Source organism: Saccopteryx bilineata, chromosome 4 (genome assembly GCF_036850765.1).
Source record: "Saccopteryx bilineata isolate mSacBil1 chromosome 4, mSacBil1_pri_phased_curated, whole genome shotgun sequence".
Lineage (NCBI taxonomy): Eukaryota > Metazoa > Chordata > Mammalia > Chiroptera > Emballonuridae > Saccopteryx > Saccopteryx bilineata.
The window spans coordinates 201197130-201224548 of record NC_089493.1 but is presented as its reverse complement, the minus strand read 5'-3'; the positions used below and the strand labels follow the sequence as shown (position 1 = coordinate 201224548).

The following is a 27419-nucleotide window of genomic DNA, read 5'->3' as shown; positions in this document are numbered from 1 at the left end:
TATAAAAAAAAAAAAAAGGCAAATGTATAAATGTATGTTCTTCTAGTTTCCATAAATTGGTTATCAAATAAACATGATTGTAAATTAACAAAACTGTAACTGTTACTAATTTCATTTAAAAAAAAAAACAAAACTCACTCCCAGGGGTCAGCGAGCATGATAAAAACTCATTACTCAAAGGGTTAAGTCTACTCAGTGCTACATAGTATTGCAGGAAGTAATAGCCAACAGAAGATAGAACACTCAGACAACTTAATAAAGGAAGAAAAATTTATTAGTAACCTGCCGAGCACATAGGGCTAGTAGCACCAAAGCAAAGCTCCTCGAATTAGATTTTTGTACAGATTATATACCTTTACAGTATCCAAGCAATGGCATGTGATTCCTTTGCTTAAGGTTTCCCAGGAGCCTGACCAGGTGGTGGCACAGTGGATGGAGCGTCAGACTGGGATGCAGAGGACCCAGGTTTGAAACCTTAAAGTTGCCAGATTGAGTACAGGTTCATCTGGTTTGAGCAAAGCTCGCCAGCTTGAGCCCAAGGTTGCTAGCTTGAGCAAGGAGTTATTCGGTCTGCTGTAGCCCATGGTCAAGACACGTAAGAGCAGGGGTAGTCAACCTTTTTATACCTACCGCCTACTATCTGTTAGTAGGAAAATTTTCTAACCACCCACCGGTTCTATAGTAATGGTGATTTATAAAGTAGGGAAGTAACTTTACTTTATAAATGTATAAAGCAGAGTTACAGCAAGTTAAAGCATATAATAATAATTACTTACCAAGTACTTTATGTCAGATTTCTGCTAAGGTTGGCAGAATAAATCTTTATAAAACAACTTACTATAGTTAAATCTACCTTTTTACTTATACTTTGGTTGCTCCACTACTGCCCACCATGAAAGCTGGAATGCCTACTAGTGGGCGGTAGGGACCAGGTTGACTACCACTGCATAAGAGAAAGCAATCAATGAGCAACTAAAGTGCCACAACAAAGAATTGATTCTTCTCATTTCTCTCCCTTCTTGTCTGTCTGTCCCTGCATATCTTTCTCTCTGACTCTGTCTGTCTCTGTTTATCAAAAAAAAAAAAAAAAGTTTTCTCAGGACTCAAGAAGAGGAGAGGGGTATTTTGGTGGGGTCAGCAAGGGGGAAGGAGTTTCCAGATCACTGGTAGTAGCTACGTACAGATCTTGCTTTGTGTTGCAGATGGCTCCAAGCCACCATTTAGAGAACTATGGGATGTAGTTAATTTATAACTAGCTGACTCAGTTATCCCTGTTGGCTCTTTTCCCTTGTTGTATTCTTCTGGTTTCTCCCCTCTCAAGGGAGAAGGAAGGTTTGCTCCCTCCTCAATAGAAGCTATAATTAAACCCTTTTATGAACTTAAGTCACTCACTCCAGGCTACGTAGTAAAGCTGGTGTGAGGAACTCAGATCTGGCAGTGCTAAGAGCTAATCTCTCAGCTTTTAGGTACCAGCTGTCTTAGCTAAAACCATTCCCTCAAATTTTCCACACACAAAAAAAATGATAGAAAGCTTTCTAGAACACGGAGTGTTTCAAATGGCATAGACATTTTCTACAGCCCAACCAGAATAACTTAGGATTCCTTTCAGACATAACACAAAGAGAAATGGGACTGGATCTCCCCAAGGACAGCACCTCTCAAATGTCACAGCCTTAAGTGGTGAGGAATTGCAGGAGGAAAATATGCCCAAAAGTAAATGAAGCCTGACCTGTAGTGGTGCAGTGAATAAACTGTCCACCTGGAATGCTGTGGTTGCCAATTCGAAACCCTAAGCTTGCTCGGTCAAGGCACCTATGACAAGCAACCAATGAACAACTGAAGTGAAGCAACTATGAGGTGATACTTCTCACTCCCCCTCTTTCTCCTCTTCATGTAAAATCAATAAATATTTTAAGAAATAATAAAGGGAAGAAAGACATAGCTTCATTTCTTTCAAGAAGCTCATACTTCTGCTTGATCATTACACTCAGATTTGGGAAGTTCATATGGACAAGTAGTTAAGGTCATGAAAACTCCGTGTTGGCCCTGGCCGGTTGGCTTGCCAGTTGGCTCAGTGGTAGAGCATCGGCCTGGCGTGCAGAAGTCCAGGGTTCGATTCCTGGCCAGGGCACACAGGAGGCGCCCATCTGCTTCTCCACCCCTCCCCCTCTCCTTCCTCTCTGTCTCTCTCTTCTCCTCCTGCAGCCGAAGCTCCATTGGAGCAAAAGATGGCCTGGGCGCTGGGGATGGCTCCTTGGCCTCTGCCCCAGGCACTAGAGTGGCTCTGGTCACGACAGAGCGACACCCCAGATGGGCAGAGCATTGCCCCCTGGTGGGCGTGCTGGGTGGATCCTGGTCAGGTGCATGTGGGAGTCTGTCTGACTGCCTCCTCGTTTCCAGCTTCGAAAAAGTACAAAAACAAAACAAAACAAAAAAACTCCGTGTTTACAGTGGCATGGGTAAACACACTCATATTGTTGACAGGTGTGTAAATTGGTGTGTCATGTCAAGAGAACAATAATCAAAACTACACATATCCTTTAACCCAGAATTCTACTCCTAGAAACACAGTATATTCAATGACACTCTCACCATCAATCTCTACATCTCTACTGAGTAACTCTCACCTCCATATTCTTAGGATAACAGTCCCTTTGCCTCTCTTGCCCCACAACCCTCTGGTCTCTTTCACAATTATACTCCATGAAAAGGCATCATCTGCCATCACTCTGTCCCACACCCTATTCTGACTTCCTATCCCCACCTACCACACTACAGAGATTGGTGGTCTGGTTAAAGTCACCAACATCCTCCATGTAGTAAAATCCAATGCTCACTTCTATCTTGCTTGACCTCTCATTACTATTCCACATGACTTACTATTCCCTCCTTCACACCCTTGGCTTCCCTGACAGCATATTCTCTGTACTTTCTTCCTGCCCCAGTGGCCAGTCCTCAGTCTTTTACTGGTTCCTTTTCTGCTCAAAAGGTTTTAAGTGCCAGCAGCCTCTGGCCTAGGGATCCTTTTCCTCATCTATATTCTCTACCCTATGGTATTTCACCAAGTCCTTTGCTTTAAAGTGCTAGTGATATGACAAAATCTACATCTACAGCCCTATTTAAAACTCTAGATTCAGTTATCCAAGTCCCTACTCAGCAGTTCTACTTAAGTCTCTAACAGGATCTCAAACTCTAGGTACCATGGCCAAAATAGAACTATTTTGTCTTTCAACCCCTAAACTTGGTCTCTCATTATTTTCATCATCATCCATCAAGCATGATCTTTGATTCCTTTTTTTCCTCATATCTCTTGCTTGTATTGGTAGAATTTCCTCCTGTTCTTGCTTCTCCTCTTACCCTTCTATAATTTATCCATACTTCATAGTAGCCAGTGACTTTTTAAATTACCAATAAAACAACCCTATGACCTCTCACCTAAAATGAAAATCAAGCTCCTTACAAATCCTTCAGTTCATGTAGGACCTGCTTCTCTCTCCAACCGACTTGTTCATTTCCCCCCTCACTTATTCCCATTAAGCCCTTGCTTGGAAACCTCCCATGCCTGGCTCTTTCTTGTTCTTTATATTGCAACTTAAATTTCATTACCTTACAAACATTCTCTGATCTCCTAATAGAAAATCTTCAACGTTTACCCTTCTTTGGAATTTACTACCATTGGATATTTTTCTTCTTTTTACTCTTTCCAATTAGAAAGTAAACTCCATGAGTACAGGGTTCTTTTTTTTTTTAATTAATTAATTAATTTATTCATTATTAGAGAGGAGAAACAGAGAGGGAGAGAGGAGAGAGAGACAGAGAGAGAGAAGGGGGGAGGAACTGGAAGCATCAACTCCCATATGTGCCTTGACCAGGCAAGCCCAGGGTTTTGAACTGGCGATCTCAGCATTTCCAGGTAGATGCTTTATCCACTGCGCCACCATAGGTCAGGCGAGTACAGGGTTCTTATCTATTTTGTTGAACATGACTTGACACATAGCACATGGTGAAAGAATAGTGAATGAACAAGTATGTAAAGATACAGAAAGATAGTCTCTCAAATATTGCTTGTGTAGCAATACAAGTATAACAAAAACTAGAAACTACTTAAAAGCTGGAGGATACCTTAAATTGTAGTATATCTATAAATGCTAATACAGAAATAATGTCCAAGACATGTTCACATTAACTTAAAAATGAAAGAGATTTTCAACGTTAGAGACATAGGCATTGATTTGAGATCAAAATAGCTAGCTACTTGAAACACACTGATTAAGATAGTAGTCCAAATAATGTTCAGATTAGGAGACAAAGGCAATGGGCATTTATGACAAAGGAAAGGAGAACAATAACAGCAATAGAAGGAAGGCATTTCTATTGGTGCAGATAATACAGTGATGTTGATTATAAGCAATGATTTTAATTTTCAGTCCAGGTCCAGTAGGTAGTCTCGATGTATTCATAGTATCTGCTTTAGTATTTTTGCAAACAGTTCTCTGGAATACAAGGTTGCTTTAGACCCATTCAAAAGATTGTTTTGCCTTGTTTTAACACTCCAAATACTTAAAGCATAAAATGTGCAAGGTCGTTGTTCTAGCATGGATCCATTTTTTTTACACGTATTGTGGTAGCCAGCTTCCAAAATGATCCCCAATAATCTTTACCTCTTAAAGCTCTTATGTAGTCTTCTCTCAAATTGAATTGGAACAGGACTGTGTGACCAATAGAGTATGGTGAAAATGACATTGAATGACTTTGAGGCGAGGCTCTAGAAGACATTCCCCCTTATTCTCTTGGGTCACTTCTTTTGGGGAAAACCATTTGTGTTATGAGGTCACTAGAGCCCTGTAGAAAGGCCCATATGGAGAGAAGCTAAGACCCTCTGCCAACAGCCCGCCCCAACTTGCTTGCCCTGTGAGGGAGCTACACTGGGCGCGGATTCTCCAGACCCAGCCAAGCCTTCAGACAGCTGCACCCTCGTGAGCTCCCCAGGCCAGAACCACGAGCTAAACTGCCCCTAAATTCATGACCCACAGAAACTGTACAAGTTAGTAAATGTTTATTGTTGTTTTAAGCTACTTCATTTTCAGGTAATTGGTTATGTATAAACATAATACATAATATAACTCCTCTTTTGCTTACAAAGCACATAGGTGCACAGGCTTATACACGCATAGAACTATCTCAAAGGATAGACAAAGGGAGTAACTGGGTTCTGACATGGTGAGTTGGGAGATATATTCACTTCTTACTCCATGCTCTTGTAATCTCAGATTTATTTACAAAAATCACATTACTTTTACAATCTTAAAATGTTTACTTTTGAAAAGGTTTAAGCAAAACTGATAAGAGGGATAAGCCACAACAGTGGTCCTTCCTAAGCTTTCTTTTCCTTTGTTTTCCTAGACTTTCTCCCTCTTGCAAGACCTTGCCTTGAAAAGTGCTGTTCGCCTGACCAGGTGGTGGCACAGTGAATAGAGCATTGGATTAGAATACAGAAAACCCAGGTTTGAACCCCAGAGGTCACCGGCTTGAACACGGGCTTACCTGCTTGAACATGGGGTCGCTTGTTTGAGCATGGGATCATAGGCATGACCCCATAGTAGCTGGCTTGAGCAAGGGGTCACTGTAGCCCCTGGGTCAAGGCACATATGAGAAAGCACTAAATTAACAACTAAGGTGCCTCAACAAAGAATTGATGCTTCTCATCTCTCTCCTTCCTGTCTGTCCCTATCTGTCCCTCCCTCTCTCTCTCATACACACAAAAAAAGATAGTAATAAATTTTTTTTTTTTTAAAAGGGCTGTTCTTTGCCTGACCTGTGGTGGCTCAGTGGATAAAGCGTCGACCTGGAAATGCTGAGGTCGCCAGTTTGAAACCCTGGGCTTGTCTGGTCAATGCACATATGGGAGTTGATGCTTCCAGCTCCTCCCCCCTTCTCTCTCTCTGTCTCTCCAATCTCTCTCTCTCTCTAAAATGAATAAATAAAAAAATTTAAAAAATAAATAAATAAAAAAATAAAAAAGGGCTGTTCTTTAAGGCTTTTGAGTAAGCCAAAACCTGGAGGACTGGTTGTTTTTTGTTTTTAATATTAATGCATTTCACTGAGAATATCAACCCCATGACAGGACTGCTGCTAAGACAGGTATTCCAATTTAATTATTTGTATTTAAAAAGGCAATAAATAATGTTGCAGTAACTGTGTGAGATGCATAATTGAACAACCACACTCACACTACTGCTAGGTGCTGATGGTTTGCTTAGAGTTCACGATGGAGCTGGGGTTTCTGCAGGTGACCCACAACTCCAGTTGTGCCTGATTTCTCACCAGTAAAGACAGATGCTAAGAAATATGCCATAGACTGATCAGGTGGTAGAGGCAAGGGCAGCTCATACCCAAACCACAGAATTCTTCTTACTCTTCCTCAATAAAGACATTTCCAAAGAGTGACTCCAATTATTTACATTTAACTAGAGCTCAGTTAAGTCCCAAGGCTTGAATAAAATACAGTGTGTCTGTTAAGGCATGGTGCACTTTTGACCGGTCACAGGAAAGCAACAAAAGATGACAGAAATGTGAAATCTGCACCAAATAAAAGGAAAACTCTCCCAATTTCATACCTATTTAGTGCAGTTCGATGTGGGCTCACGCAGATTTTTTAGGGCCCCTTAGGTAGCTATCCCGTAGCCTCTACAGACTCGTCACTGACTGATGGCCTACAAGAACGTGGTTTCTCCACCAAACTGCTGGTTTCCTTCAACTGCTTATCCCACCGAGTAATGTTATTCCTATGTGGTGGCACTTCGTTACAAATGCGCCAATATTCACGTTGCACTTTGGTCACGGATTCGAATTTAGCGAGCCACAGAACACACTGAACTTTCCTCTGTATCATCCACATCTCGACTGGCATGGCCGTGGGCTGCTCCGCTGTATACATGGTGTTATGTCATCATCTGCACATGCGCACATGCTGCCACATCATCTTACAGAAACTGGGAGGGTTTTCCTTTTATTTGGTGTAGATTTCACATTTCTATCGTCTTTTGTTGCTTTCCTGTGACCGGTCAAAAGTGCACCATGACTTTATGGACACACTGTAGACAACTAAGTAAATCTATCAGGGTTTTCTTTTCTTTTTTAATTTCAGAATTAGGGGTGGGGGTGGACAAGACACATGCTTTTGACTAGTATGAAATCAGAAACTTCTTTTTTAAGACATTCAACCTCTGTAGCACAAATTCATAATTTTAATCAATAGGACCAGGGGTCAGCAGTGACAAACTGAACCTTTGATTTGATAATATATTCATTCCACTCCTCTCATGGGCCTCCAAAAGCTTAAAGTTACTGGAACAACGATGTAATCACTGAACTATGCATACTGATGAGAGGATAGCCCCAGGATTTATGAAATTGAGATAACCAGGAAATTAATTACCTCCGAAACTCCTCTGTGAACAACTATAATGTACAAGGAAACACCCACTAAAACCAATCCAGTCAAGTCAGTTTAGGTTGTGTCCTGCATAGTGGGACACAAATCCACATTCACTTTCAAATTGAGAGGAACCTCTCAGTAAATAGAGCCAGTAGAATGGAAAATATTCAAACTTTGGGATAGTTTAGAAAAACCAGACCACAATAAGACTGCTGAGACAAGAGCAAAGGCAGCCACACACAGGGCACTGCTCTCTCAGAACCCGAGTTCCTCCATGGGGTGTAATTCAGGTAGACCAGGGCTTCATGAGCCGCTTCTCAAAGGCACAAGAAACAAGTACAGTTTGAAAAACTTGCTTCAGCCCAAAACATCTTTATGATTATATTTCTCAAATTATTTATTTTTCTCTTCTTAATGTAGAGTCAAAGACCTGGTAAAAATGAACCAGGAAAAATACTTCATCTTCATTAGTCTAATGATTAAACTATGATTATACATATATGGAATACTACTTGGTCACTAAAAATGAGGAAGATCCATATGAATTGATTGTGAAACTGACATATAAATGTACATATATGTATGTATGTATACATATCCCTTCTTATTTTACTATATTCATTCTTCTTTGAAGGGTTTATATACATATGTTGTATATAAACAAATTAGTATAAAATTAACCTTCTGGGAGATGAGAATTGGCCTGGGTAGCAACAGACTTTTTATATTTATGTTTCGTTCAGTTTGATTTTAAAGCATGTATTATGAAAATGACTATACCACAAAGATTATTCCTACTAGATCACCCTATAGAACACCTATAGGACTGGTGTTCCATTTGTTTCTGCTCCCTTTTATCCTGCTTCAACTACCTTTTGCTTTCTTACCTGTAAAATGAGGACAACCCAACAAGCCTTCTAGAGACACAAAGCAGACAAAGCATGAAGGCAGGCAGGATACAACTGGCAGAAAGTGACATCGTATTAGCAGACAGAGGAATAATAATAATGCTACATAATATGTGTCAGTGCTTAAATGTGTCAATTGTTTAATCCTAATAACTCAGTGAGGAAACTGAGGCACAGAGAAGTATCTTCCCTATGAAATGGAGTGAGAAGTCAGCCCTGCCTGGTAGCTCAGGGCCCACATTCTTGGCCACTAGGCTGTGCTACTGCAAAACAAATGAAAAGAACAAGATTCTCCCCTCCCCCAATCAGACTGGTAAAATTTCAAAAGATTGATGGATCACGTGTGGGTAAATATTTTAGGAAACAGGTATAAATGTACTTTTTGGTAGAAGTATAAATTACTGAAGTCCATCTGGCAAGAGTTACCAAAATTTAAATTTTCATTTTTTAGCTAAAGACAGACAGATAGATGAGAAGCGTCACTCATAGTTGTAGTACTAAGGTGCTTTGACCAGGGGGCTCCAGCCGAGCCAGTGACTCCTTGCTCAAGCCAGTGACCTTGGGCTTCAAGACAGTGACTTTTGGGCTCAAGCTTGCGACTCTGTGCTCAAGCCAGATGAACCTGTGCTCAAGATTATGACATTAGGGTTTCAAACCTAGGTCCTCAGCACCCCAGGCCAATGTTCTATCCACTGTGCCACCTCCTGATCAGGCCCAAAATTTAAAATTTAAAATAGGTGTCTAACTTTTGACCTGGCCAGTCTACTTTCAGGAATTCATCCTGAGGAAACACTCACAAAAATGTCCACACACAGATGTTCAATAAAGTGCCATATTAATGGGGGGTGGGTAGTAGGGAAGAAAGCCATAGGTAGGGAAATGACTAAATACATCACAATATATTCAAAATATTAAATAGTCTGTATCCTTTAAAAATGATGGATAATCTATAGATGCAGACTTGGAAACAATCCTGAAATGTAAGTAAATGAGAAACAATGATCACAGAGCAATATGTACAGTACAGTTCTAAGTAAGAAAAAGGGGTGAGCATCACATCATTTCTATCATTTCTTCCAGAAAAATAGTGTTGCTCCCCATTTTATATTCCTTCTCTCAAACACACACACACACACACACAATTCAGAAAGAAGTTGTAAAAATAGTATTATTTATAAATCATACAATAAAATAATTATTTCAAAAACTCACAAATACAAGTTGTATAAAGTCAGTTAGGAGTCAAGTAATATATCTCTTAGATATATTACTGCAAATCACATCTATTTTAGTGTTCTTTTCCAAATAGATGTGGTTCAAATCCAGTGAAGTCTTTATAATTTCATATTTTATAATGGCACAAAACTGACAATAAATAGTCCAACAATAATTTCTTAAAATACTAAGTAGTAAATTCTATTCATAGTTGAAAAATTCATGCTACCTGAAGATTTCACTGAAGTCAGTAAAATGTTATACAAAATTTGTATATTCATGTTTAAAATCCTCTTTGTATTTTCCTTGAAGTGACGATAACATAAAAAAGCTCAAGATTAATAAAAATATTAAGACTCTATAGTTTCATTTCATTATATGCTGAACATAAGAAACACACAGCATTCTGTCTTCTCTTTTTAAAAACTACCTAGGCACCTTGTTAAGTGGAAGCCACAGCCAGACTTGGTGTGCAAGAGCCTCACACGGAGGCTTACTAGCATACAGGTTCCTGGGCCCTGTTCCCAGACTAAGCTCTCATTCCTGAGTCTGACAAACCTGCATTCTTAAACAATAGCCTCAATGATTTCAAGAGGTGGTGGTACAAGAACCCTTCTAACCATTTCAATTCTGCTGCCCAATCCTAACCCACTGCCATTGGGCAGAAGCCTGAGACTGGGCAGCTAGCTCCTTTGCCTCTTTAAAAGTTTCTTCAACTGTGAAGTCAGTCAATTGGATTGATCAACTCTGAGAGCCTTTAAATTCTAGTAAGACTGTGATTGACCCCAGATGTAGAAGAAGTGTAGTTTCAGCTAAGAACTTAAGTCTCCACACCAAGACCAGTTTTTGCAAGTGACTAGGTTTCTGGGAGTTGGGTTTCTGCCACTTTCTAAAAAGTCTGCTTCTCTAAGTTTCATTTCTGGGAGAATCAGAGTGGAGGAATTCTAAAACTGACATTTATGTTAATTTGGTGGATTTTCTTCATGCAAACAGGGAAGCTTCCAGCAATCCTGAGAGGTGCTGCATATACATGGTATGTGATAAAAAACCCACTGGGTTAGGAAACCACAGAAATATTCCCATAATATTAAGCAAACTCCAAGTCCTCCTGTAAAACTTCCATCAGACAAGCTGGAATCCTCAATAGGAGGTTTTAATGGTGGTTGAACTGGAAGAATAAGAACTGGATTTCCTAGAGGATTTCTTTGATATGAGGGATACTTGCATCCGCTTTACTGCACGGACACTTCGACAAAGAAGAGCGTTTTTTGCATGATTCCTAAAGTCTTCTGAAACAAAATAATAGACAAAAGGATCAATGCAGCTGTTGAGGGTGGAGAGGCAGAGGGCTACAATGTACAGGGTGTAGACGTGGCTCTGGCCCCACTGTTTAATCATGAAATAATGCACTACGAGCAGAAAGTTACTAGGAGTGAAGCAGATCAGGTACATGGCCAGGACAGTGATGATAAGTTTAATGGCTCTCTTCCTCTTCTTTCCTGAGTTCTCATTAATGGCAGAGGACTGAAGTGCTCTGATCATCAGCACATAGGCAGAAGCCATGAGGAAGGCTGGGAAGAGAAAGACTCCAATGGCCAGAGAGAGGAAATAATTGAACATGTCCCCCACCAACACCAGCTCAGGTAAAACATCATGACAGGTGGTGATGTTAAGGGCTGAAATGTGATTGGTCTGCCTCACTACATACAAAGGGATGGTGACCAGCAGAATTAGCAGCCATATTCCCAAGGAGATACCAATGGCAATGTTCGCGTTCTTCCTGGTGTGCACCATGGGGTTCACAATAACCCAATATCGCTGCACACTGAGGCAGGTCATAAAGAGAATGGAGCAGTACATGTTGCCATAGAAAAAACCAATGAGTACCTTGCAAAGGGATTCCCCGTAAATCCAGTTGTTGCCATGTATATGATAGTCAATCTTCAACGGGAACCACATGATGGAGAGAAGGTCTGCCAAGGCCAGATTGGCCATGTAAACCACAGCAGGGTTCTTCTTCTTTGTCCGGAAAAGGAAGACCCACAGGGCCATGCCATTACTTGGCAAACCGACCACAAACACAATCGTGTAAACAATTGGAAGGAAGACAGTAGTCAGTTTTCCAGTGAGGAGGGAGGCAGAAAACTCATCCACAGAAAAGCCTGGTTCCACTGTAATTCCTTCAGGGATTTGAGATGAGTCAATCTTACCAATCAGACTTCTTCCTCTAGAGGATTTATTGACAGCTGTACAAGAAAGGCAAGATAGACAAGAGTCATTACCGAAATCAATGTTTCCACAGTAATGCTGGTATGTTCAAGTAAAACCATTTTATAAAGAGACAGAATTGGTACACAGAATGCTTACATGGGTTTTCTTTTGACTGACTGGATTACTGAGATTTTTACTGCCTGGTTTTTGTTTTATAGTATTGTTTTTTATCAGAGGGTTATGGAGCATGTGTGGAATATAACACTGATTTATATAAATCTTATTTTTACAAACTGTTTACACTCATTAATTCCTAACTGTTTCTATAATGGCCATCTTACTCTGGCTGAGACAGGATCTACCTTAGCCGATCAGCCATTCCTTATCCCACAGCCCAAAGCAGGGAGATTCCCAGAAGCACAGGGACATTCCCTCTCCACCCACAAGGATAGCCTCAGCCATGGCAGGAATTCCCCACCACCACGTGCTTTGGTGTGGGCCTCCTGAAGACTTTCCTGTGGAGGCTAGTTCTCAGGCAAGCTTTCTGGCTTTAAGGTGACTGGAGGGATGGGTGCACCAAAGACAAATTTCTGTTCTGACCTTCAAGGAAAGTGGCAAGCTTTAACAACTTATGTGCTCATGTCCCCATATTACAAATTAAACTTTAGAAACCACAAACAAGTGAATGACATATTCAGCCTACAACTTGCCCCAACCAAGTGTTCATGGAACTGCAGAAGAAAGTGAGGGGGCAATTTGAGGAGACTGAAGAATCTTACTTTAATTCTGGGGAAGATCAGGCCTTCCATCATGCAGAGAAAACAGGGCAGAGCTCACCATGGCATGCCAGGGAGGATGTAAAACCTACTCCCAAGTTTATCTGATCATCACTATGCTTGGCCATCACTTTTTCCCTTCTAGCTCTGCACCCATGTTCCGCAGAATCAGTGGTTGTGCAGAGGCATAGATGGTATGGAGATCAACACTTAATTTTTCACTTAGTGTAGCGGGTTAAAAGGTGGCCTCCTCAAAAGGTGGGTTCACTCCTAATCCTTAGAATCTGTGATCACTACCTTATTTAGAAAAAGGATCTTTGTAGAAGTAATGAAGGATCTTAATATGCAATAATCCTGGATTATCCAGGTGGGCCCTAAATCCAATGTCAAGTGTCTTTGTAAGAGAAAGGCAGAGGGAGATTTGATAGAGACAGAAGAGAGAAGAAAGAGGTGTAAAAAGGAGGCAGAGATAGGATGCCAAGAAACAAGCTAAGGAGTGCCAACAGCCACCAGAAGCTGGAGGGGTCTAGACACAGATTCTCCCCTAGAAACCTTCAGAGACAACACCTTGATTTCAGACTTCTGGTCTCCACAACTGTGAGAAAATAAATTTCTGTTGTTTAACCATCATTTTTTGGCAATCTGCTATGGCATAGGAAACCAATACACTTAGGACAGACCTATGTCTTATTCCAATTTCTCTTATAATTTTTTAAAAGAACATTAATTATTTTAAATAAAAATAATCTTACATATTACAGTGTTCTTCATATACTTGACGATAACCCATATTAAGAAACATACTTGGTATGGTTACCTAGTCCCAATACAAATATCCATAATAGAAAGAAAAGGTTCACAAAATAATAATTACCCTTATTATGCAGGGAACACTGATATTTTCTATACATTCTTATAAAAAGCCAGTCACCACCTTCTACATTGATTTCATGAACCATTTATGTTTTTCAAAACCGCAGTTAACAGTGACCAACTGTGATGCACCCCAGAGAACAGTACCAATGTATTGACAGATGGTATGGTGTCTGTGGAACTTGCCCAAGCCCCAAAATGGTTAAAGGTCCCAGTATATGACTCATAGGTTTCTTTAGTTCTAGGGCTGTCACAATTCCTTTCTGATCCCCACAGCCCCTGGCAGAGCTCTGGACATAGAATAGGTGCTTCACACACCTGCAGGACGGAAAAGCCCAGCCAGCCAGCAGTGAAGGCAGGGAGGGACTCAGCCTTTCCTTAGGGCCTGACCTGGCCCAGTTAGCACACAAAACCACAGACACTAGCAGGGTTACAGGAGTACAACTCTACGAAGCAAACCACTTTTTTTTTTAAACATTTTATGTATTCATTTTTTAGAGATAGGAGTAAGTGCAAGTGCGCTTGTCAGAAAAAGACAGAGAGAGAGAGAGAGAGAGAGAAGGTGGGGAGGAAAAGGAAGCATCAACTCGCATATGTGTCTTTTTTATTTTTTTCAAAGACAGAGAGAGAGTCAGAGAGAGGGATAGACAGGGACAGACAGACAGGAACAGAAAGATGAGAAACATCAATCATTAATTTTTCGTTGCATGTTGTGACACCTTAGTTGTTCATTGATTGCTTTCTCATATGTGCCCTGACCACGGGCCTTCAGTAAACCGAGTAACCCCTTGCTCGAGCCAGCGACCTGGGGTCCAAGCTGATGAGCTTTTTTGCTCAAACCAGATGAGCCTGCGCTCAAGCTGGTGACCTCGAGGTCTCAAACCTAGGTCCTTCTGCATCCCAGTCCGACACTCTATCCACTGCTCCACCGCCTGGTCAGGCTCACATATGTGTCTTGACGCAGGGTTTTGAACTTGCGACCTCAGTGTTCCAGGTTGACGCTTTATCCACTGTTCCACAACAGGTTAGGTATAAGCCACCTTAATACCAATAAACACTAATTTGTTTTTCAGAACTTCAGCTTTTTATTGAACTTGTTACAAAAAAACTGAGTCAAAAGACCAGAGCTGAAGTCATCATCAGACTCCCCAGAGTCACCTTATCTGTATCCTGATTTAAAGTGTTAAAATAATGTTTATAACATTTATGAGACTACTAGAAATTTGAACACTGATTGGATATTTGACTAAGATATTATTGTTAGTGGTTATGTTTGGAAAAGAAATCCTTATGTTTTATGAATATATACTGAAATATTCTAAAATATCTGGGTTTATTTTAAAATAACACAATGATTGGCACCTGAGACAGTCCTGGTGGGAAAGTAAAATGCACACCTGCTGTGGAACACATTCAGACGGTTACACACAGAGCTGTCATGCCACCTAGCAATTCCCATTGTGGGTATCTACCTAAGACAAATGAAAACAAATGTCCATACAAAAAGTGTACATGAATATTCACAGCAGCACTATTCAGAACAGCCAAAAAGAGAAAATAACCCAAATGTCAATGGACAAATAAATGGAAAAATAAAATGCAGTCTATGCATACAATGGAATATTATTTGACAATAAAAGAGAAGTACTGATAAATGCTACCACATGGAGGAACATTGAAAAGATTATGAGAAGTGAAAACAGTTACAAAGGAATGTGTATTGTGTAATTCTATAGCAAATGTCCTAAATAGGCCAATCTCTAAACAAAAATTAGATTGATGGTTACCAGGGACTGGGGAATAGGGAGGTTGGAGGTGCCAGCCAGCCTAAGAAGTAGTGTGGGGTGTTCTTTGAGGGTAATAAAAATGTCCTAAAGTTGACTGTGGTGATAGATCTAGAACCCTATGAATATTCTAAAACAGGGGTCCCCAAACTTTTTACACAGGGGGCCAGTTCACTGTCCCTCAGACCATTGGAGGGCCAGACTATAAAAAAAACTATGAACAAATTCCTATGCACACTGTACAGATCTTATTTTAAAGTAAAAAAAACAAAACGAGAACAAATACAATATTTAAAATAAAGAACAAGTAAATTTAAATCAACCAACTGACCAGTATTTCAATGGGAACTATGCTCCTCTCACTGACCACCAATGAAAGAGGTGCTCCTTCCAGAAGTGCGGCGGGGGCCGGATAAATGGCCTCAGGGGGCCGCATGTGGCCCGCGGGCCGTAGTTTGAGGACCCCTGTTCTAAAAGCTACTGAATTGTTGACATAATTATCTTAATAAAACTGTTAACCCTGACCCGTGGTGGCCCAGTGGATAAAGTGGAGACCTGGAACACTGAAGTCACTGGTTCAAAACCCTGGGCTTGCCTGGTCGAGGTACATATGGGAGTTGATACTTCCTGCTCCTCCCTCCCTTTCTCTTTCTCTCTCTCTCTTTTCTAAAATAAATAAAGTCTTTAAAAAAAAAAGCTTAGTGAGGGCTGCATGGGATTCACTTTCATAATATTCTACTTTCATATTTTAAATTTTTCATGAAAAAGAGCATATACCAGGTCAGAAAGATTCACGTAAAGAGATCAAACTCTGTTTTAAATAAAAATGCTAAAATAAAAGAGAAAAAAATACTAAAAAACAAAAACAAAAAAGAAAGAAAGGGAGGAAGGGAGGTATGGAGAAATAAAAAGAGAGTAAGGAAGAAAAGGAGGGAGAAATTAATTCTGAGAATATTCCAACATACAACGATGAATGATGTTAATCAAAAATCTTGTTCATAGCCTGACCTGTAGTGGTGCAGTGGATAAAGTGTCTACCTGAAATGCTGACATCCCCGGTTCAAAACCTTGGGCTTGTCTGGTCAAGGCATATATGGGAGTTGCTTCCTGCTCCTCCCTGCCTTCTCTCTCTCTCTCTCTCTCTCTCTCTCTCTCTCTTCTCTAAAATGAATAAATAAATAAAAATAATTTAAAAATAATAATAAACTTGTTCATGTTAACTGTGTTTATTGTACCAGCTGCAGAGCACACAAACAGCATGCTGCTCATGTCTGAAGTTGTACCACTGGTAAACGTGAAGATGCTGCTCAGAAGTCCCTGAAGCCTTCAGCAGAGGGTACAGACTTTTACCCTGTACAGTGTCCTACCATTCCCCAAACTCTTGTCCTGACCTGATGCTATCCCAGATCCCAACTAAAAAACTCACCTATAAACCAGGTAAAATCACTTTAACTCAGAGAACAGAGAAAAAATGAAATGCACACATGAAACTTAAATTCATATACTGGCTATAAAAGTATCCTCATTTGGGGGCTGTAATCAACAATACTTGCCCAAGTATGCAAAAATACATACCCACAGATGCTCAGGACAGCATCTCCATCCCAACCATAAACAAACAGGAAAGAAGCACAGTTCATCAGCTCCCATTCCTGACTCACCATATCCCTAGCACAGTCCCTAGCTATAATATATAGTAGATACTACACTATTCAATAAATATTTAAATGGAAAGATAGACACCATAGACTATCAACTAAAACAAGCACTGGCAGCAGAGGTAGATTAAGGTCAGTTGAGGACCCGGGTGCAATAGAAAATATTGGGTCCCTTAAAAAAAAGAGACAGGGAAAATAAAAATACATGTTAACCATATTTTTAAATAAATAAAAAATATTATGTACTATTAATGTTAAAATTGCACATATGAAACAAACTTGGTGCCATTAGAAAAAAGTGTCAAGCTGGGGGTTTGCAGGGCTCTTCAGAAGTCGGGGCCCAGGGCAAGCGCCTGGTCCACCCACCATTAAATCTGCCTCTGACCGGCAGAACAATATGCTTCCATCTGTATAACAAAATTATAATTTATTTACAAAATCTGGAATCTAGAAGGATACCCAAGCTATGTCTGTGGAGTAAAATGGCTAGAGAAGAGAGAATTTTCTTTTTTTACTTCACACCTCTCCATATTGTTGGGTTTCTTTTTCAAAGGAGTATAAACTACGTAGTACAATCTATTTGGAGGGCAATTTGGCAAAACATGTCAAAATACAGCGTTTTGCCCTGTGACCTATCAATTTATTTCTAGGAATTTATCCCGCATGTATACTAGCTAAAGTACAAAAATACTGTGTGTACAAGAATAGTCAGCCTGACCTGTGGTGGCGCAGTGGGTAAAGCAACAACCTGGAAGGCTGAGGTCACCTGTTCAAAATCTTCAGCTTGCTTCATCAAGGCAACTTGACTAGTATGAGAGGCAACTATTATAAGTTCATGCTTCCTGCTCCTCCTCACCCTTTCTCTATCTCTCCTCTCAAAATCAATAAATAAAATCTTTAAAAAATATATCTACTGGGCCCTGGCCCAGTGTCTCAGTAGATAGAGCATTGTTCCAGCATGCCAAGGTCACAGGTTTGATCCCTAGAAAGGCCACATATGAGAAACAAACAATGAGTGTACAACTAAAAATGGAACAATGAAGTGGAACAACGAGTTGATGTTTCCCTCTCTCTCTCTAGCTCTACTTCTCCCCCCAATAGAAAAATTAAAAAAATATATTTACTGGAATGTTGTTTATCATGGTAAAATATAAATATTAGTCTCAACCTTTATCAAGAAAGGGACTACAATCATGCACTGTATAATGACAGTTCAGTCAGCGACAAACCACATAAGACAGTGGTCCCATAGAATGTAATAAGAGTTGAAAAATTCCTATCACCTAAATGACAATCACAGCACAATGTATTACTCATGTGTTTGTGGTGATGCTGGTATAAACAAACCTCTGCACTGCCAGTCATAAAAGTGTAGCACATACAATTATGTACAGTACTTGATAATGACAATAAATGACTATTACTCATTTATGTATTTACTAAACTTTGTTATTTTAGAACATACTCTACTTATTAAAAAAGAAGTTTGCTGTAGCCTGACCAGGCAGTGGCAGAGTGGATAGATTGTCAGTCTGGGACACAGAGGACCCAGGGTTGAAACCCAAGGTTGCTGGCTTGAGCATGGGCTCACCAGCTTGAGCCCAAAGGTTGCTAGCTTGAAGCTCAAGGTCACTGGCTTGAGCAAGAGGCCACTGGTTCCGCTGTAGTTCCCCCCAATCCCACTCCTGTCAAGGCACATATGAGAAAGCAATCAATGAACTAAGGTGACAAAACAAAGAATTGATGTTTCTCATCTCTTTCCCTTCCTGTCTGTCCTTATCTGTCCCTTTCTCTGTCTCACTTTCGCTAAAAAAAAAAAAAAAAAAAAAAATTGCTGTAAAACAGTATGCCGTGTTACAGCAGCAGCCCCACACATGTCGTGTTTGCTGTGTCCCTTGGTTACACCATGTTCTCTTGTACTTGATTTAATCTCATGTTTTGCACAGTAACACCTTGTACAGGCTTGTAGCCTAGAAGCAAAAGGCTATATCAAATAGCCTAGATGTGTAGTAGGCTATGTCATCTAAATTTGTATAAGTGCACTCTATGACATTCAAACAATAACATAATGGCTTGGCAACACATTCTCAGAATGTATCCCCATGCACAAGTGCACCCAATGTGGTACAATGACTATAGTTCATTAATTTATGACATTTATACAGTGAGTAATACATGTATTCCCTCTGTAAAAGTATGGAAAGGCCACCACTGCTGTGTTTTCTTGGGACATTTGTCCCTGCTAGTGGTGGCTGCATTGTTTTCTGGTAGAGGTATGGTGTTCGTGGCTGTGGTCTCGGGGCTGAGGTGCTATACTTTTATATGACTGGCAGTGCAGGAGGTTTGTTTACACCAGCACTATACTCTTGATGGAGATAGAGCCGAATGGAGCCATGGTCAGTACAGTGGTAACAGTTGGACTGGTCACTGGCTGCAGGACTTGCAGGTCATTATGTTTTGCAAGCCATGAAGCATACAGAGCCTCAAGTCAAATAAGTTTATCGAAGTCTACCAAAATCTGCCTTCAGTGGTGGCTATTACAGAGGTAGGTTTGAACCCACAATAACAAAACAGGGAAGCAGCATTAATACTAGGTGTAAGGTCTACTGCCAATAAAAGAAACATAAGAGATGCTTATTTGCCCTGGTGGGGTAGCTTAGCTGGTTAGCACATCATCCTGTGATACTCCAAGGTTGTGGGTCCAAGCCCCGGTCAAGGCACATAAAAGAAGCAATCAATAATGCACAACTAAGTAGAACAACAAATCAATATTTCTCCCTCTAATCAAAAAAATTTTTTTAATTAAATAAAGAGATATTCATTGACAAATTACACTTTTAAATCACCAAGACAATAGGAGGTATCCTTATAGAGCAGCCAGAAATCAATGAAGCTAAAGATTAACTAGGTCAAGCAAAAAAAAAAAAAAGTAAATGTATGATCAATTTTAAGTTATTAGTTTATGAATATGAGTACTAGCTTTGTATAACTAAATGCCTCAAAGCTGTAACTTCAAAAAATAATTTAGCACAGCCCTGATAGCTTGGTTGGTTAGAGGATTATCCCAATATGCAGAAGTTGTGGGTTTAATCCCTGGTCAGGGCACATACAGGAACAGATCCATGTTCCTATCTCCCTCTCTCTCTTTTCAATGTTTATTTTATTGATTTTAGAGAGAGGAAGGGAGAGAGAGCAAGAAACAGGAATATCAATCTGTTCTTGTATGTACTGGGGATTGAACCAGCAACCTCTGCACTTTGGGAGAATGCTCTAACCAACCAAGCTATCCAGCCAGGGCCTAATACAGGGGTCTCAAACTCAACTCAGCATGTGGGCCGCAGAGCAAGATCACAGCCGTTTGGCGGGCCACACTAGGTCTACAAAAGGCAACTGTTACGCAACACTTTTCTCACTGCAGTTGAAAACAAAAAAAAAATCAGTACAACAAGCACAATCGTACATGCAGTTTACTCAGTGTCACAAAACAACCAGAAACTGTAATTCGCATCACAACTGCTGTTAACTAAGCTAATATCTAGCTAGGATGCTAGAGAAATTAAAAATACAAGTAGGCCCCTAGGCTTACTTAATTTTATCCAAAATATTTTGAACTTTGTGGATTAGTCTGCGGGCCACACAAAACTGTACGGTGGGCCGCATGCGGCCCGCGGGCCACAAGTTTGAGACCCCTGGCCTAATACATCTCTCTTAAAAAAAAAAATCAATAAATTAATTTAAAAATATAATAATTTAGCACAAAGTAAAACAAAACCTTGGTATGAGTTTCTTATTTAAATTTGAGAAATTTTAAATCAGATTATAGAATATTTACCAATTAATGCTCAATAACTATGGATCAATACATACTACCTGAGTAGATACTGTTTACTATTCATTTAGCAAATAATTTGGTACCTACTTCAAGACAAAGTGAACATGACAATCTCTGCTCTTAAGGTAATGAAATCTAATGGGTAATTGGTAAACTGGTAATTAAAATACAATATGATAAATATTATGATGGATTTAGCACAGGTAGTTATAGTACACACTCATCTCATTGGGAGAAAAGGCTGTCAAAATACAGAGAGCTAGTTGGCTCAGCTGTTTGGATTAAATTTAAAAGTGAATTTAGCCTCAACTTTGACCTAAGAAATTGACCTAGGTGTATATATATATCATTGACAGAATTCAAACTTATACATTAAAAACTTGATTTAAAAAAGTTATGAACATATTTCTATACACTGACCATGAATGTATTTATTCAATTAAATAAATTATAGGAGAGCACATATATTATCTTTCTATTGTTACAAAATATGTATTTGTGCATAGAGAAGTCTGTGGAAAGGAGAGAGAATAGGGGATTTTCACTTTTTAAAACTTCTGATTAGTACAGTTTTGAAAAAATGCATATAAAAGTTAAAAAAATATTTTTTAAGACTTTATTCACTTTAGAGAAGAGAGAGAGAAAGAGAAAGAGGGAAGCGCAGGAAACATCAACTCCCATACGTGCCTTGACTGGGCAAGCCCAGGGTTTTGAACCGGCGACCTCAGTGTTCCAGGTTGATGCTTTATCCACTGCACCACTACAGGTCAAGCAAAAAAAATGCATATAAAATTTTTAACTTTCAAAGCAATCATTTATTTTAAGCAGTCCCCACTGAATCAAGTATAAAGCAAGCACTTGATTGGTGTTAACTCTCCACTTGTATCCTTTTCCCTACTATCTCCTCACTCCACATCTTCTTTTGTTCACAACCTTTAAAAGCAGAAACTGAAAAAGAAAAAGCTCCAGTTTTTAATTACCTCTTCCTAGGTACACTTTAGTAAATTATGTGGGATTTTTTTTTCAGGATGAACTGTTTTCCTTTCAATACTTGCCCAGCTAATAAAACCAAAAGAAAGTCAAACACAGACTTTACTAAAACATCACCTACCAAGGTTAATTAGTAACTACAAGGCAAGCCAGGGAAACAACACCAATTTTTTAAATCCCACCTTCATGTTCTCTCTTATTATATATATAACACATTGGAAATATCCCATTTGTCTAGCAACAGAGGACCAATTTAAAATACTTGATACATTCACCTTTAGTATATTTTAAAGTCATTAAAAGTGTTTTATAGTTACTGATATGCTACTAATGTTTACATAATCCCAGACTTGTACTAAAAGGTTTTCTATATTTATGAATACATATTTTATGCATGGATGGATGCAAGAAAGCATGAGAAAGGATATGTACCAAAATCTGAGCAGTGGTTACTTGTACATGAGGGTGACTTAACTGAACCCCCCCCCTTATTTTTGCTCTGCAATGATTACATATTACTCATATCATTAAAAACCAATAACAAAGAGAAAAAAAGTTTTCGTCTACAAAAGAAAAACAGAATGACTATATCATAAGGGACCTCCCAGGCTTGGGATATGGTAGAAAGTAATAAGTGCCTGAAAGAAACCAATTTAAATACCCAACTGCCATCAACCTACTAGGTAACTCTGGGCAAGTTCTCTCACTTCATTCTTCATTTACTATTTACTGCGGTCCCTTAGGTAATGTCTGTACTGGACCATGGCAATGGAGATCACAAGAGTGTCTCTGGCCTCCAAGAGTTATCCAGTGGGGAGACAGATTAAAGATATTCACACAAAGAATTATCAATTACTGTTGTGAGAGGAAAAAAAGTGAAGCCTGATGGAGTACATTCCTTGCCCCCCTCCCAATTCACTGGGCCACATCCGTAAAATGAGAGTCTCCTTCCATGAGGCAGTCTTTTGAAGCAAGGCCCTTGGGGAGAACAACAAAGCTGTTACTTGTCTTGTAGCAAACTGAGGAGCACACGTAAGAGTCAACTAAAAGGAGATGAGCAAAGGCATGGACTGAGGTCTAGAAAAACACAGGTGACGCTCAATTTCTTAATCAAAATCAATTTAGGCCTGACCAGGCGGTCGCTCAGTGAATAGAGCATCGGACTGGGATGCGGAGGACCCAGGTTCGAGACCCCGAGGTTGCCAGTTTGAGCACAGGCTCATCTGGTTTGAGCAAAAGCTCACCTGCTTGGACCCAAGGTCGCTGGCTCAAGCAAGGGGTTACTTGGTCTGCTGTAGCCCCACGGTCAAGGCACATATGAGAAGGCAATCAATGAACAACTAAGGTCTCACAATGAAAAACTGATGATTGATGCTTCTCATCTCTGTCAGTTCCTATCTGTCTGTCCCTGCCTATCCCTCTCTCTGACTCTCTCTGTCCCTGTAAAAAAAAAAAAATCAATTTGGTTTCAAGTTGGAAGGAAAGTTACCCTACAAAGGAATAAAAGTATGCAGAGGAAAAAGAAAACACTCAAAGTGAACTATTAAATAATTCTGGTTAACAAGTAACTTGATATTTTGTTGTTTTTAAATTAAGTTCACCTTGCCTGACCAGGCGGTGGTACACTGGATAGAGCACCGGACTGGGATGTGGAGGATCCAGGTTTGAGACCCTGAGATCACCAGCTTGAGCACGGGCTCATCTGGTTTGAGCAAAAGTTCACCAGCTTGGACACAAGGTCGCTGGCTCTAGCAAGGGGTTACTCTGTCTGCTGAAGGCCCACAGTCAAGGCACATGTGAGAAAGCAATCAATGAACAACTAAGGTGTCACCACGAAAAACTGATGATTGATGCTTCTCATCTCTCTCTGTTTCCATCTATCTGTCCCTATCTATCCCTCTCTCTGACTCTCTCTCTCTGTCTGTTAAAAAAAAAAAAAATAATAATAATAATAATTAAATTAAGTTCACCTTATACTCCAGGAATCCCCTAATCCAAGCCCAGTTACTTTGTAAACAAGAACAAACCAGCACTCAGAGCAAGCTTACTATAGAAACTGCCTGAATCATATAGACACTGAAATCACCTGCAGCCACATATTTGTCCAAAATGTTTGCACATTCTAAGTTCAGCTCCTGAATTTTAAGTTTCCAACTATAAAAGACAAAGGCAAATGAAAAGTGTTCATCGTTTTCCATACTTCCTGGAATTGAATAAATGCTGACAATAAAATGTATACAGTAGGGTAGTTTTCAAGGATCCACCTTAATACACTTTGTAACTCCAGAGGTAAAAGAATCACATTCTTCAATCTAATTCAGTGATTTGCTCTTTTTACAATGTCTGTATGAAAAGGATAAAAGTGAGAAACGGCCTTTTACCGCAGGTCTGCAACTTCCTAGGGAAATAAAAACCTCCCATTGAAGGGTAGCTACCCTGGCTAGCTACCCTCGCAGCTCCAAACAGCAAGGCGCCCGTTAGCATCACAAGTAGCGCGACCTCACCCCCCAACCCCCGCCCTCAGAGTCCTGCTCTGCCAGGGAGATTCCACCCGCCGCAGGACAACTGGAACACACCCAGGGCAGCACACCCACGGAACCAGGCAGCCTTGCACACTTTGGCACCTGAGCACCAGGTGGCTCTTGTGCTGTTCAGTTCCCGGGGTTGGCAGCCTTTGACTCGAGTGGCAGTCAGTGTGGCATGGAAGGGCCATCGAAAGCCAAGGCCCTAAGGTCACCTGGTCGAATAAAGGCCGTGGTCAAAGACTTCCATTCATAAATATGCGTGACGCCCAACTGGACTAACACACTTGAGGCTGAGCGCTGGTTACCCCGGAAACCTAGCGGGGTCGGGTCCTGACTTCCATAGCCTGGCGATCCCCCGTGCCAGAGCAGCTGCGGCCCTGAGGTGTCTGACCGCCACGGGCCGATCCCAAAGGGGGAGTTCAAAGGCTGAAGGTGTAGCAAAAAAGAGAGGTAGAAGGTTCCAGGCCGGCGGTTCCCACCCACTCCACTCTACTCGAGCCACCAACTCGCTACCCCTCCAGGGCCTCCTGGACCGGGGTCCCATGGGACTATCCCGGAGGAGGTCGCCAGGGTGTGCGAAAAGCTCCTAATGACTCAGTGTTTCCAAAGAAGCCACCCGTGGGAAGGGAGGCTGAGCCCATCGGGTACCCTTCAGACTCGCGCACTCCGTTCCCTTCCCTGCTCCCACCGTCGACGTCGGCCTCGCCCGGGGGCCCCACTCGGTTGCTCTCCGGGTGCTGGGATCCCCAGCCAAGCCGCCGAGAGGAGGCTGCGGGATGCAGAGGAGGTGGTGGGCGGTAGCAGAACACCCTGCCCGCTTCCACCCCCGTCCACAGTGTTCCTCACCATGGATGGTGCGATCGCAGGAGGCGGAAGCCGCCAGCAGGACGGTGCCCCGCAGCAGCCACACCGCGCCCGGAATTCGCATCCTTACAGCAGACCCGTCGCGGGGTGGACGGAGGAACTGGCCGCCACTTATTAGAACCCAGGCCTCCACTCTCCGCTCCAAAAGAAAGGTACCTTCTCAACCGCCACTAATTGGAGCCTCTGCGCTCCTCCCAGGGCCGGCTAAGTTTCAGTGAAACTTGAGCGGCTGGCTCACCTGCAGTATGCCACGCCCTCTGGCCCCGCCCCCTCGGCCATCCGGCAGGGGAGCAGAGTTCCCAACCACCTGGCGGGGCGCTACGCCTCCTCCAGATCCCCAACCCCTGCGTCCCCGCGCTCTTTCCGCTCCGGGGACTGGAGCTGCAGTCGCCGTCACTGCCCGAGGCGCCTGCGGGCGGGGTTGGCCGAGTGAAGTAGCCCTATTGGAATGCAAATTGCAGGAAGGCTAGGATTGAGGGCTCCTTCAGGCTTAGGCTACGCCTAGAACTACCTTTAACCTTTAATGAGAACTACGAGCCAGTGTCACCCTCCCTCCCCTTTCCTAAATGGCAAAAAGCCAAGACCAGGGCTCACTGCAGTGATTGTTGGTAATTAGTAGAGGCTTCCCTGAGAAGTGGTAAGGTGACCAACTTTTTTACAATGAAAAGGACAAAAATGAAGAAAACAATATTGTAAATAAAAGAAACATTTTATTCATTACAACAATAATACACTATAATATGATAAATGCATAATAAAAACATTTGTAATATTTTATATTGTAATTATGCTTACATGCCTATTAATTTTTAATAATAATTATAAGAAAAAAAGTACTCATTTAGATACAATCACATCACACACAATGGATCGACTACATCGATCCAATACAGACATTTACAGATTAGTCTTCCAATATCAAAAAGGAGGACTGTAAAGCCAGGATCTAAAGCCACGGCTACCAGGGCCACCATCACAGCAGCCGCCCGGCCCATGCAGGTTCACATTGGATTCCGACAGTTGGTAAAGAAACAACGGAGCCACAAACTGGTGGGCCATAGTCTTTAATTCTAGCTTGCACCCAGCGGGCAAGTAAAAATACACACTGGGCTCCAAAACCCAGTCACATTCAGTGCTCACAAAGCCACTGACTTATCCGAGTTTCCTAGAATCAAAGGTTTCTAGCTCACCAGACTTATTCACCTCTGTTCCCTATCTCCTTCCTTATCCCAGATACAAACTCTACACAAACTGGCATCTCACTCAGCACTCTGCCATCTTGGCTGCTTCTCCTGGTCTCCTCCACGTGGCCTTTCTCTGCTCTCCTCTGCTCTCTCTTCTAATGATAATCTCAGGAACCAAGAGCACAAGCTCTCGTTTTGCCCCCATTTTATAGTGTAGAAATCCAAACCCTTAATCCAATATACATAATAGGGAAGTCTCTAATACAAAGTCACTTCTCTGAGGCATGATAGATTGTACCACCTCACACCAAAAAGGGTGGGACAGGCTTAATCCCAAAACCAAGGTTACAAGGATTCTGCCTGCCCCCCAACACACATTAATATCACCTGGGGCGATGGCCTCCACGTGGGCAGTGCCACTTTAACAAAGTGAGCATAATACATTTTATCTACCCAACAATCCACCCCTATGCTCACTTTACTACCCACAATCTATACCACCAGCATCCCTGTGCAAGGAAATTAGAACATTACACAAATTACAACAGCAAAAATCATACAGTTTCAACAATTACAAAGGTACATTTCACCAATATCTGAGCACTTTGCCAAAAGCGCAAAATGTCCTCGGCCTTCTTTCTAGCCACGGGAAAAGCTTTCCAGGGCAGGGGAGTGCTTCCAGCAAAGCCACCCCCCACCCCCATCAGGGTATTTTACATTGTCCAAAATCCGTAATCCGTAAGTCCATCCAACAAAGGAGCCAATGCCCACTCCAATCATAGTCCAGGAAATCAGTCCATGCACATGGGGCATCAGCCACCCCCTTCATTCCTGCCGTCCTGGCAGGTCTTACACTGTCCCAAAGAGGGGCACATGGCAATGGCAGTCAGCATTTCCATCTTGGCTCTGGAGAGCAGGATAACGTTCATCCTATGTCCCTGTAAAGCCAGGAGGCACGGCCAGGGCCACCATCAGAGCAGCCCGGCCCATGTAGGTTCGCATTGGGTTTGGACAGTCGGTAAAGAAACCATGGAGCCAAAAACCGGTGGGCCATAGCCTTTAATCCTAGCTTGCACCCGGCGGGCAAGTAAAAATACACACTGGGCTCCAAAACCCAGTCACACTCAGTGCTCACAAAGCCACTGACTTATCCGAGTTTCC

At 41.4% G+C, this 27419-nt stretch overlaps 1 protein-coding gene across 1 annotated transcript; it reads right to left on the bottom strand.

The window, feature by feature from the left end:
• Nucleotides 1–150: 150 nt before the first annotated feature.
• F2RL1 (F2R like trypsin receptor 1) lies at nucleotides 151–25416 on the bottom strand. Its single transcript, XM_066273596.1, has 2 exons — nucleotides 25057–25416; nucleotides 151–11807 (listed from the first exon to the last, which is right to left on the bottom strand). The coding sequence occupies exons 1-2, from the start codon at nucleotides 25136–25138 to the stop codon at nucleotides 10702–10704; spliced, it is 1188 nt and encodes a 395-aa protein (XP_066129693.1). The 5' UTR covers nucleotides 25139–25416; the 3' UTR covers nucleotides 151–10701.
• Between the last annotated feature and the right edge of the window lie 2003 nt (nucleotides 25417–27419).